General features: G+C 26.2%; 1 protein-coding gene and 1 long non-coding RNA gene across 5 annotated transcripts; both read left to right on the top strand.

The window, feature by feature from the left end:
• The first annotated feature begins 3921 nt into the window (after positions 1–3921).
• On the top strand, positions 3922–4495 carry LOC105258677. The gene is made up of 3 exons (XR_003122893.1): positions 3922–4001; positions 4216–4308; positions 4388–4495. It is a non-coding gene; the product is annotated as an uncharacterized LOC105258677 (long non-coding RNA).
• A 1291-nt stretch (positions 4496–5786) lies between these two features.
• LOC105258675 (lipase 1) lies at positions 5787–11889 on the top strand. 4 transcript variants are annotated; one of them, XM_025409253.1, is made up of 8 exons: positions 5787–5934; positions 7276–7399; positions 8071–8251; positions 8811–8925; positions 9399–9642; positions 9928–10083; positions 10742–10969; positions 11612–11889. In XM_025409253.1, the coding sequence occupies exons 2-8, from the start codon at positions 7301–7303 to the stop codon at positions 11786–11788; spliced, it is 1200 nt and encodes a 399-aa protein (XP_025265038.1). In that variant the 5' UTR covers positions 5787–5934; positions 7276–7300; the 3' UTR covers positions 11789–11889. The 4 variants fall into 4 exon arrangements, with proteins under 4 accessions (XP_025265038.1, XP_025265036.1, XP_025265035.1 ...); XM_025409251.1 differs by having other exon boundaries at positions 7210–7399; XM_025409252.1 differs by lacking the exon at positions 5787–5934 and adding an exon at positions 7099–7119 and having other exon boundaries at positions 7210–7399.
• The last annotated feature ends 462 nt before the right edge of the window (positions 11890–12351 follow it).

The following is a 12351-nucleotide window of genomic DNA, read 5'->3' as shown; positions in this document are numbered from 1 at the left end:
CATAATATAATGTTTCTCATTATTGAAAATTATCTTACTTCAATAAATCAATTACACGTTTTTAATAAAAAGATACGTTTTATTATTAGACATTCATTATTTCTTTTTTCTCAAATTTACATAATATATGATGAAAGAAATGTATAGTAGAAATATATATAGTACAAGTAAGACATATATAGTATAGATTTTTACGTTTTGTATAGAATCTTGAGATAAAATATTCGTATTAATATTATCTCAAATTTAACATAACAAATTGATCATAACAAAATTTCTGAAATTAATGAATATTTATATATATATTTTAATATTATATTTATTTTCTTGTCTCTTTAGAAAGCCTCAAGAATTCATCAAATAAAGTGTGATTTATAATTATATAAATATAGTTTTTCCGCAAATAATTATATAAAAAAAATGTTGATTAATTAAATGCTGCTTTTTTCAAATTATCTATTGTAAAGTTAATGTTACGTTAGTTATGTTTGTCTGTTTAGTCAATATAAACAATGTATTTTTTCAAAAGAATTGTTTTTATTATTAATCATGAATTTATATAAATAAACGTTTGTCATTAAGAATACACGATCATGCAAATTATGATATATTAAAATTAAGTTGTTCAATGAAATATATAAGAATGAAATATATAAGATTTTTCGAATGTTTCGCGCATTCTCTATCTGTTCAAGCATTCAATAGAGGGGCACGCGCAATCATATATATTTATAATGCTGTCGAATACCAATACAGTATTAAAAGGAGAATTAATAAACGACAACACTTTATTTTCCTGTGTATCTGGTCATAAAGTGTCGTCGTTGAAATTTTCACGATTCGAGATTTTAGCAGTAAATAAATTCTGAAATATGTTTCGCCTTTTTGTAGTAGTGGTGCTCTTTATGACGACTGACGCGGAATTGGTCAGTATATATTTTATTATATATTGGCGTAATAAATATCAAACTATAAAGACCGATTTTTTTCTCGTTTCCGATTTCATGGATTAAACACGTGGCTTGTGCAAATGCAATTAAAGCTTCAACACAAATTGGATGAAATTTCTTTGCTCAAGACGTATATTTTTATTTATTAGTCAAGGAGTAAATAAAATAAGAATATTTTTGAAAAAGTGACTCATTGTTCTTTCGTAACGTTCGCTTTTGTCCATCTTGTCTTTATCCCTATTTTTTAACGACGACCGTTAACATAAATATCGTGCTTGGAGGTCATCAAAACATCTGATTGTAACTAATTTTTTCACGCGTTAGCAAATTAACCGTAGATATAAGATAAGATGCTTTGTATTATTTACTTAATTGATATTCTCTGTATCCTATTTTTAATAGTTGATACAGTTACTTGTTTTTAAATTATAATACTTCTATATGTAAAATCATATGCAAAATTATCGTTAATTAAAAATCAATGTCCATTATGTTATGTATAATTATGATTATACTTTTATTTAATGCTAGATTATACAAATTAAATATTACTTTTGGGATATACATGAGTTCATACAATTTAGAAAGATCAATGAGTAATGAACATTTCTGATATATTTATATTTAAATGCATAACGTACTTGTATTGTAAATATGTAAGCATTGTAAATTATATGGTTGATTCCTGAGACGTTTAAATTTATATGTATACTTTCATGACTTATATTTCTTCTGAAAATATTTGTTAGTCATATCAAATATGAATATTCATTTTATAGTATATAAATATATATATATATATATATATATATATATATATATATATACAGGGTGACCCATTTTAACTTAGGCAGCCAAATAACTCGAAAAATAAGCACACTACGAAAAAATGGTTAGAATCAAAATTTCGTCATTTCGAGGGGGACGTACAATGACGTTAAAATCAGCCCCCCCACCCCTCCCCCTGGGCGGTGAGGGGGGGCAAGTTTGAAATCTTAAATGGAACCCCCTATTTTTCATTGCATATTCTTGTAGCTTATCTCGAGAGCTTTCCAAAACACTATAATTAAGTACCTTTTTATTAAGTACTTTTTGAGTTATAAGGCTTGAAATAATTTCTTAATTTTACATAAACCATAAAATATCTAGTAAACCATTCATTTTTCGATTATCTTACCTTCATACTTTTATGTACAAAATAATGAGAGGAATCAATTGGTGTAAAGAAAACATACAGTTGTTTTTAAGAAAAAATATGGAATTGTTAATTGCAAATTACATATTTTTTCTTAGAAACAACTATGTGTTTTCTTTACACCAATTGATTCCTCTCATTATTTTGTACATAAAAGTATGAAGGTAAGATAATCGAAAAATGAATGGTTTACTAGATATTTTATGGTTCATGTAAAATTAAGAAATTATTTCAAGCCTTATAACTCAAAAAGTACTTAATAAAAAGGTACTTAATTATAGTGTTTTGGAAAGCTCTCGAGATAAGCTACAAGAATATGCAATGAAAAATAGGGGGTTCCATTTAAGATTTCAAACTTGCCCCCCCTCACCGCCCAGGGGGAGGGGTGGGGGGCTGATTTTAACGTCATTGTACGTCCCCCTCGAAATGACGAAATTTTGATTCTAACCATTTTTTCGTAGTGTGCTTATTTTTCGAGTTATTTGGCTGCCTAAGTTAAAATGGGTCACCCTGTATATATGTTCCTTTTTATTTATTAAATAAATTTTATTTAATCAGTTTGGAAATGTATAAATTAATTTAAATAATTTATCACCTTTACTCTCTGAAGATGCAAAGAAGTATTGATAAACAAAAATGATTTTTGAATTAATTTGACAAGTACATTTACGTGTACAACAATTATTTACAAAAGAATATTGTGTACTTAGACTAATAAAGACAATATCTCTATATATATTTTTAAAATCTTTCTAATAATTCTCGATATTACTGAATATGCTTCACAGCGGCACGTCGTCCATATAATAGTATGGAATCCTACACATATATATCAAATCATACTAAGATTAGAATGAGATACTTTGATTACAATATAAATGGATTCCTATCTACTGATACAATGAATGTAAGTTATTATTAAACAAACAATCGAATTTAGTTAGAAAAAAGAGATCATATGAGTAGTTTAAATATTTTTTAAGTAATTATGTTCTTTTTCTTGCGCGGCAATAACGATGTAGTATTATTTTAATACCAACTTTGTCATAGGTTGCCAACCTCCATGTAAAGAATCAAACATTTGCAGAAGTGGTAGACGTATCGAACGTAAATAATTTTAATTTGTATGTAAATATACTTCACCGAAAATTTGATGGTCTCTTGGGCCTAAGTTATTCCAATATATCTGTCGGTGGAATAACGCCTGTCTTCGACAACATGATTGAACAAGGTCTAGTGTCATCACGCATTTTCAGTTTTTATTTAAATAGGTATATATCCTCTTTACCTATAAATAATATATATTACTCTCTAAACGAAAATTTTTAATATATATGAGTTTTATATATATAACTACATAGAGCTCTATTTGTATATGTTTATATTTATTTTAATATTAACATAAATTAAATTTATTATTCATATAGTATTATAATTTTTTAAATTAAAGTAATATTTATATTTGCACATTAAATATAACTAAATCTTAATTATCACACTTATATATTGCGATATAAAAAATATAATTTGCAGAAACACTTCAGCCGATTTAGGTGGTAAATTGATATTCGGTGGTTCTGATTGAGCTTATTATGAAGGGAATTTTTAATATGTCCCCGTTACTATCAGAGAATACTGGCAATTTACCATAAATAGGTACGTTATTTTTTAAATTACATTAATCATGTTTCAACTAATTATTTATGTCATCGCTTTGTAGTATCCGAGTGGAAAATATTATTTTTTGCGAGAGAAGCTGCCAAGCTATCGCTGATACAAGTGCTTGGCAAATAATTGGACCAGAATTAGATATTTTACGTATTAATGAATTTATTGGAATTAATCAACAGGGAAGAGTAAGTAAATGATATTTTTCAAGTAATCATATTTTTCACGAAACATGCAACCTTTGATAAAAAAAATTATAAAAAATTGATAATAGCGATACAAAAATAAGTATTTATTTCCTTCGAATAAACTTTTATTGAACGACTCTAATCCTTGTTTCCGTTGAACATATTTAATATATTTATTATTAATTACTATCTTAATATTATTATTTACTTAAAGGTGGACTGCAATCAAATTTCCCAATTGTCCAGTATCAGGTTTAATTTGAAGAGTAAACCGTTCTATCTTACCGGTAAAAATTACATCATTCGGGTGAGTGCTTTAGGAAAATTATTTAAATTATTTAAATATGTATAAGAGAAGTTTATAACGTGTATTTAATTCCGCTCAGCATCCAGATGATGAAAATATATGTATAACCGTCTTCTGGAATCACGACGCAACACATAAAGATGCAGTAAAATGGGTTCTGGGCATGCCATTTATTGGCCGTTATTACACCGAGTTTGATATGGAAAAAAACCGATTGGGATTTGCTTTGGCGAAAAATGTATAGAATTTATTAAAATGTATAGAAAACCTTTTATTGTCACTTTTTATTGTATACTTTATTATCATTTTTTCAATTATTTATTTAATTTTTGGTAAGAAAATAATTTAACCTTTTTTAATCGCCAACTGACAAAGTTCGGATATCAATGTGAATTTTTGCGTAATATGTACACAATTATGTTTTAATTTTCAACGGCAATACTTTATCGTAAAAGCAGCTGATATGAGCTTATTACTAATTAGAATGCGAATTTTTGCGAGTTATGTCATTCGCTAAGGCCATTATTGCATGGCCGGCTAATCGATATAATCAATCTATTCTTTCAAAAAGCTCATTTCTTTTTGATTATCATTCTTAATCTCGTACACATTTAATAATTTATTTTAATACAATTTGTTTTAATTAAAACACAAAATATTAAATAAAATATTTTTAAATTTGATTGATCGGTCGGGTCGATATCACGGATATGTTTAGAATGCGCGCGATTATATATATAACAGCCGCCAAATGTCAATAAATAATAGCTCTAGCAGTCGAGTATAATTTCTGTTTTGTATGTCGCAACATATAGAAAGAAATTTGCCAGAAATTTCGGAAACATATTCCGCTTTCTCGTGGTGATTGATCGATGCGGGAATCCAAAACTATATTTATATATTGTATTGTATGTGTACATTACATATCGGTATAATAACTATTGTTTCTATAAAAATTGATTTACCTCGTCGTGATCACATTCGACTTTCTAAAATCCAAAACTTATCCATTTACGAAGACGTTTACAGAAAGGATGATATAGATTTCCCAGATTTAGCGGCTAACATAAGTGTGTTTTGGCGTGAAAACACCATTGTAATGTCATGCAATTTACTTGTATTTTATTTGGAGCATTTTAATACTTTATATATTCACTTGAGAACAAATTATTTGACACAAATTCTTTATTCTTCTTTTAAATGCGAGCAATGAAATTCAATCTTGTTTTCTTAATTAAAACGTCGCAAATTTTTGACGAATGATAAAACTAACAATTCGTTTTAATAAAATATAAAGAATGGTCTTTAGAACAAATTTATATGCATCTCAAAAACGCTGTACTTTGGATCTAAAGATAGATCTATTGAGACAATCACGTAGATTATTACGTATAAGTTATGCGGCCAAGAAAAATTCCTCGATAAATACATCATGATTGCTCGTAACAAGTGGTAACAAGGTTCGACAGCATGTGCGACATATGCATTAGAGGAGATGAGGCTCAGTGAAGATGAGCAAGAAGGAGGAAGCGGAGATTGAGATTGCATGCGAGAGGCGCAAAAAGTGAAATTATTCAAGGAGAAAACGAAGGAGTACTTGTTTGAATAATTTGTTCCCGTGAAAGTGTTAGTGTCTCGCATACTAAATATTTTCATAGTATTTACATTCATGTTTTTTGCGAATAATAATACAAAATTATATCGTGAACGGTTTCTCAATAACATCATTGTTGATCTTTCATATTAATCGCTGAATTTTTTTCACATCAAATAGAACAAAGTCATCGAATTATATAAAAAAAGGTTGTAAAATTGTTGTAAGGATAAAGTTTAATGATAAGGTAAGATATATAGGCTGAGCAAGATGGTTAAAATATTAGTTTTATAAAAGGTGCACTCTGTAAAGGAAAATAACTGATATTATAAATTTAAAAGCTATGAGTGAGTACTAATAAAAAATTATGAATTTCATTTTATATCAATAATATTTATCAATATAAATCCTATTTATCAATTTATATATATAATTTTGAAATAAAATTAAAAAATGCGAAAATTAAAAAATCTTATTTTCTTTTTTCTAATATTGAGACTTTGATTATACTAATAAAATTAATAGCAATCTATATATGAATTTTAGATATAAATATACATTTTTTAATTTTTATAGAGTGAAGAAATAAAGCAGAATTCAAATTCAGTAGTGTTCAATTTATTTGAGAAATGTAAAAATCTGTTAACGAAAGCGAATAATTCAAAACTGTCAAAGATGATATATATTTATATTATTTTTTCAGCTGTTGGAACGAATGGAGTCTAAATTTATTAATGAAAAAGTAACATATTTTATGACAGATTTGTTAGAATGATATGGGAGAAGTCAAAGTGCATTACAAATACATTTACAAGATCCTGACATTAATATTAATCTCTGCAAAAATTTTGGAAAATTATGAATAGATAAAACAGATAAAAAGAGAAGGAAACAAACACTGTCGATTATTTTTCCGCGCGATATAAAGAATTAGTGACACAATTATAAGACAATAGATGTGAATTTAATTGAATTATTAAAAATATTATCGATCTATCATAACACAATGCATTAATTTGACACTTTTATTTCACTCTTTAATCAAGATCATTCATGTATATGTATTTTTTATAAACGCTTCATGTCTATATGACTAATAACGCGATAATATTTCTCCTCTTTTCTCTCTCCCAGCCGATAAAAAATATTCAAGCAAATGATTCATCTTTTTAGAAGCAGCATAATAAAAGGCAGTTGTCCACAATTGTATTTATTTCGTGCGCTCTCTTGCTTTTCTCAATAATATTGCATATACATATATATCGATTTATTTTCCGGCAAACTCTCATCGTCTGTTTTCTTCGCAGCTTATTATAATTGTTCGTTGATACAATGAAATTCATCGTGCTCGTGTGTCTGCTGTCGTTCTGCAGTTTTCTGGACGCAACGCCTGTCAACATGACATCCGAGCCAAATGTATTCATGAAGAGAATATCACAGACTAGTTGGGAGCAGTCGAATGACATCCAATTCGATTCTGACGTCACTCTTGATACGGTAAGCGTACTTTTCACTTGTAGAAGTAAGAATTAAAAATTTTTATTATCTCGATCAGTTCAATTTCCGCAGTGCTGTCAGAAAATGTTCAAAAATGATTTTATAATCAAAATCTAAAGTCCACAAAAATTTTCGATTCAGATATTTTAGTTTATATTACATTTAGTTTATATTAATATTTATTAGTAAAATATTTATTTTTTAGTTTTAATATTATTTAGTTTAATTATTATTTAGTTATTCTTTATTATTTAGTTTATAATATTTATATATTATTAGTATAATATTTATTTTTTAGTTTATATTAAAAAAATAATACATGTATTATGTATTTATATTAATTGACACAATCATTAAAATCATTTTGATTGGTTCGAGAAATAAATGTGACGGAAAATTTAATTCTCTAAAATTTACTTTTGTGAAATAATTATCAAATTTCAAAATAATTTCGCTTTATTTCTAAAAATAATCCGACAGTGTTTAATTAAATAATTAATACTACCTATCTATCTATACTAATACTATCTATCTATACTAATACTATCTATCTGATTTTATTATTTTTTTTAACAATTACTCTTTGTATTAATTAGATATACATTAGTTAACCTGATGCAAAATTATTACATTCTGCAAGTCAATCTTTTATTTTATTTTTCTTCTTTTAGCTGGAGATGATAAGAAAGGCGGATTATCCCGCGGAAGCTTACGTTACAATAACAGAGGACGGTTATATTTTAACGTTACATCGAATCCCAGGTGGCAACGGTTCTCTACCTGTGCTACTTCAACATGGTCTATTATGCACTTCCGCCGACTGGTTGTTTCTTGGCAAAGACAAAGCACTCGGTATAATTCTTCAATCAATCTTCATGTACATATATAAGAGTTGTCTCGAAACATTATTACTTATTATATTTTTATTAGAAGAGAAACTCTAATTTAAATGACAAATATATCGGAAAAAATTTCCTGATTTTTTACTTTTAATTGTAATATAATTTGTAATATATTTGTAACATGTTTGTAATACAATTGTAATATAATTGTAATATAACGTATCTGATTTATTAAATATATTTTTTATTTTCTTATTTATTAAATATAGTCTCAAATATTCATATTATATAAATTATATGTTTGAGAATATTTATTTTTTACTTATAATAATGTGTACGTTTTACAAATTAATTCTTCGTTTTATTAAAAAATATTAATATATGAAAATATTGTGAAATTTATATAATCATATATCATGTAAGAAGATAGAAATTAATATTTCATTATTATTAAGTTGCAAATTATACATAATAGATACACGAATTAGTTATGCATATCTCAAATACATAATAGATACTCGAATTAATTATGCATATCTCAACTCATCATTTGTTTTTTTACATTCTAGCTTATCTATTGGCTGATCAAGGATACGATGTTTGGTTAAGTAATTATCGTGGTAATACTTACTCGAGGAAACATATTTCTCTATCACCGTCGGAATTAAAATTCTGGAATTTCAGGTACTCGCATTTCTAAAATATTAAATTATTTTAAAACATTTTCAAAATATGAAATTATTTTAAAATATTTTCAAAATATTAAATAATTTTACAATTTTAAAAATATAATAAAGCAATATTGTAACAATAATCAGAATTAACTTAATGACTAATAGATGACCTTATTACATGCAATATATGCTTACTTATATATTCTAATTACTAATTATATGATTAATTATATGCTCTTTTCTTAATTTTTAAATTTTAATGTTTATATTACATATATATTCATCATTTTAAAATTATTTTAAAAAGTAGTATATATCATACGTACAGAAATTATTTAAACAATATCTATCTAAACATTCTCTATATGATATAAATATTTAAGTAAATGACACACACATATATATGATATGATATACATATATATTTGTATATTTTATGATAATATATTGATTATTTTTTATTACTGATAAATTTTGCATCAGCTTTCACGAAATGGGCATCTATGATTTACCTGCAATGATCACATTTATTACAAATATGACATCTCAACCATTGCACACGTACATTGGTCATTCGATGGGCACAACTGGTTTTTATATAATGGCTTCAGAACGTCCGGAAATCGCACAAATGGTACAAAAGATGATTAGCTTGTCACCAGTGGCTTTTACAAACCATATGGAAAGTAAAATAAAATATCTCATTCCTTTGTGGACAGAACTTAAGGTAAAGTAATATATGTGATAAAGATTACAAAATTAATATATTTTTCTGCTTTACATTTTTTGTTTATGTTATATATATGTTATGTATATGTTATATATATATTTAATTTTCAATTTCAATTTTAATTAAATGTTCTTCGAGGAATAAAATTAAAATTGAAGCAATTCTCTCGCAGCTTCTATAAATTATCTCATTAAAAAATGTTTCAAAAATACTGCTAAAACTATAACAATAAAAGAATTTCCAGCAAATTACGTTACAAATTAAAGATATTCGATATTGCAGATGATAATACGATATTTCTTTCACGACGAATTCCTGCCGCAGAGCGATATTTTGAAATTTCTCTCGAAGTACCTTTGCGAGCAGAATCTCGAAGAGAATATCTGCGTCGACATAATATTTTTGATTTGCGGCTACGATCGCGAGCAATTTAATTATGTGAGTAATGATTTGCGGTCGAAATAAGTCTCCGATCGAATTTTCGATCATCACACTTTCCTCATTTCATGATCGCACGATTATGCTTCAGATTGAATTAAGTATACAGGGTGTAACAAAAGATTGGGACACTGAATTGTCTCGAAAAATATGAGTTGTACAAAAAAATATTTCAGATAAAAGTTGCTTCGAGGAGAAAATATATAATTTGCAATTAACAATTGCATACTTTTTTTAAAAAATAATTGTATTTTTTCTTTATACTAGTTGATTCCTCACATTATTTTGTGCATAAAAATATTAAGGTAAGATAATCCAAAAATGAACATTTTATTAGATATTTTATGTGAAATTAAGAGATTATTTCAAGCCTTACAACTCAAAAAGTACTCGATAAAAAAATACTTTATTATAGTGTTTTGGAAAGCTTTCGAGATAATCTATAAGAATAAACAATAAAAAATAAGGGATACCGTTTAAAAAATTAAAGGTGACCTTTAAACGACTGTCCAAGGTCAAATTGATAAGATCTGTGAATAGATCTTTTTAAGCCCTATAACTTTTATCTAAAACATTTTTTTGCACAACTCATATTTTTCGAGATCCGGTGTCCTGATCTTTTTGTTACACGCATATATCGTTTTTTATTCATTATTAGACTCTACTGCCTGTTATCCTGAATCACGACCCGGCCGGTACCTCGAGTAAGACACTTATGCATTACGTCCAGATATACCAATCGGGCAAGTTTCGTCAATACGATTATGGTCGCGAAAAAAATCAATTGATATATAATTCGGCTGAACCTCCGGACTACAATCTGTCAAATATCACGGTACCTATCGCGTTACTATATGGTCGTGGCGACTTGATAGTTAATATCGTGGTAAGTAATTAAAAAATACACTGAGGGAAAAATTTTTTTAAATCAAATAAATTTGTTTTCTTGAATCTTTTGCTTTAAATGCAAGGAATTGTTCACTTCATTTAAGCAAAAGTATTTAATTTTAATTAAATATGCATGTTATATTAAGTACATTATCTTCATTTATATATTTTTTATATTTAAATACTATTTTCGTAAAATATATTCTATAATTTATTAAATTAAATATATTATTTATTAAAATTAAAAAATTTAAAATTTTTGAGAATAAAAAATGCATTTTAATAAATATTTTGTAAAATTAAAATAAAAATATTTAATTAAAAATTATATTTTTTTAAGCATATGTATTTTTTTAAACATATATAAATAAATACTTAAGCAAACAGATATTTTGAATACAAGTAAATACGTGATTAGTACCCACCGAATAAATAGCTTTCTTGAGTTAACTAAAATTTTTTTATTTCAAGATAATTTTTTCCTCAGTGTAGACATTCATTACATTAGCTTTAACATAAAATCGAAAAGAGTTAATAAATATAAATAGTTTAAATATAGAGAATTATTATATTAAATATTAAATATAGAAATAATTTAAAAGAAATCGCATGCAATAATTTACAAAAGAATTTTTTTAAGGACCTGAAGAGGCTCTATCGCGCGTTGCCCAATGTAGTGGATATGTACGAAGTGCCGTGGCCTAAATTCAATCACGTGGATTTTATGTGGGCTAAGGATGCGCCTAAACTCGTGTACGAGAGGGTACTTAAGCTTGTGAAGAAAAAAAAATTAAACAATGTTATATGGAGGGAATAAAATATTGCAAAAGACAATTAAAATAAATGAAAAATGTTTCACGTTAAATCTTTGTTAATGTTGATGCGATTAATGGCAGTTGGAATCGTCAATTTGATAGAACGTAAAATAAAATATTAAATATTATATATTATGTAAAATATTTAAAAAATAATTAAAATATTATATAATATTAACAAAATACATATCATATACAGGGTGAATTTTATTTCCTGTGTCAAACTTTTTATCATACGAAAGATTATCGACTACAATTATAATAAATTGATCGATACACAGATATCAGTTATTTGGATCGGCTGTATCGATCCATATATAATATGTACAAATTAAAAGGTGAATCAAATTATGTGATATGGATTTATTATTATTATTACTAAAACTACGTTATTATTATTATTATTATTATTATTATTATTATTATTATTATTATTATTATTATTAAGAATGTATTTTTTATGGAACAATTGTGTAATTTTTTTTTAAGAAGGAAGACAATTTTTTGCTGCATTCTTTTAATGTATAAATCATAATAAAAATTTATAAATCATAAAAATAAATGC

The sequence above is a fragment of the Camponotus floridanus genome, unplaced genomic scaffold (genome assembly GCF_003227725.1).
Source record: "Camponotus floridanus strain SB8 unplaced genomic scaffold, Cflo_v7.5 scaffold250, whole genome shotgun sequence".
Classification (NCBI taxonomy): domain Eukaryota; kingdom Metazoa; phylum Arthropoda; class Insecta; order Hymenoptera; family Formicidae; genus Camponotus; species Camponotus floridanus.
The sequence above is the reverse complement of the archived record's forward strand: the minus strand, read 5'-3'. Positions and strand labels throughout refer to the sequence as shown.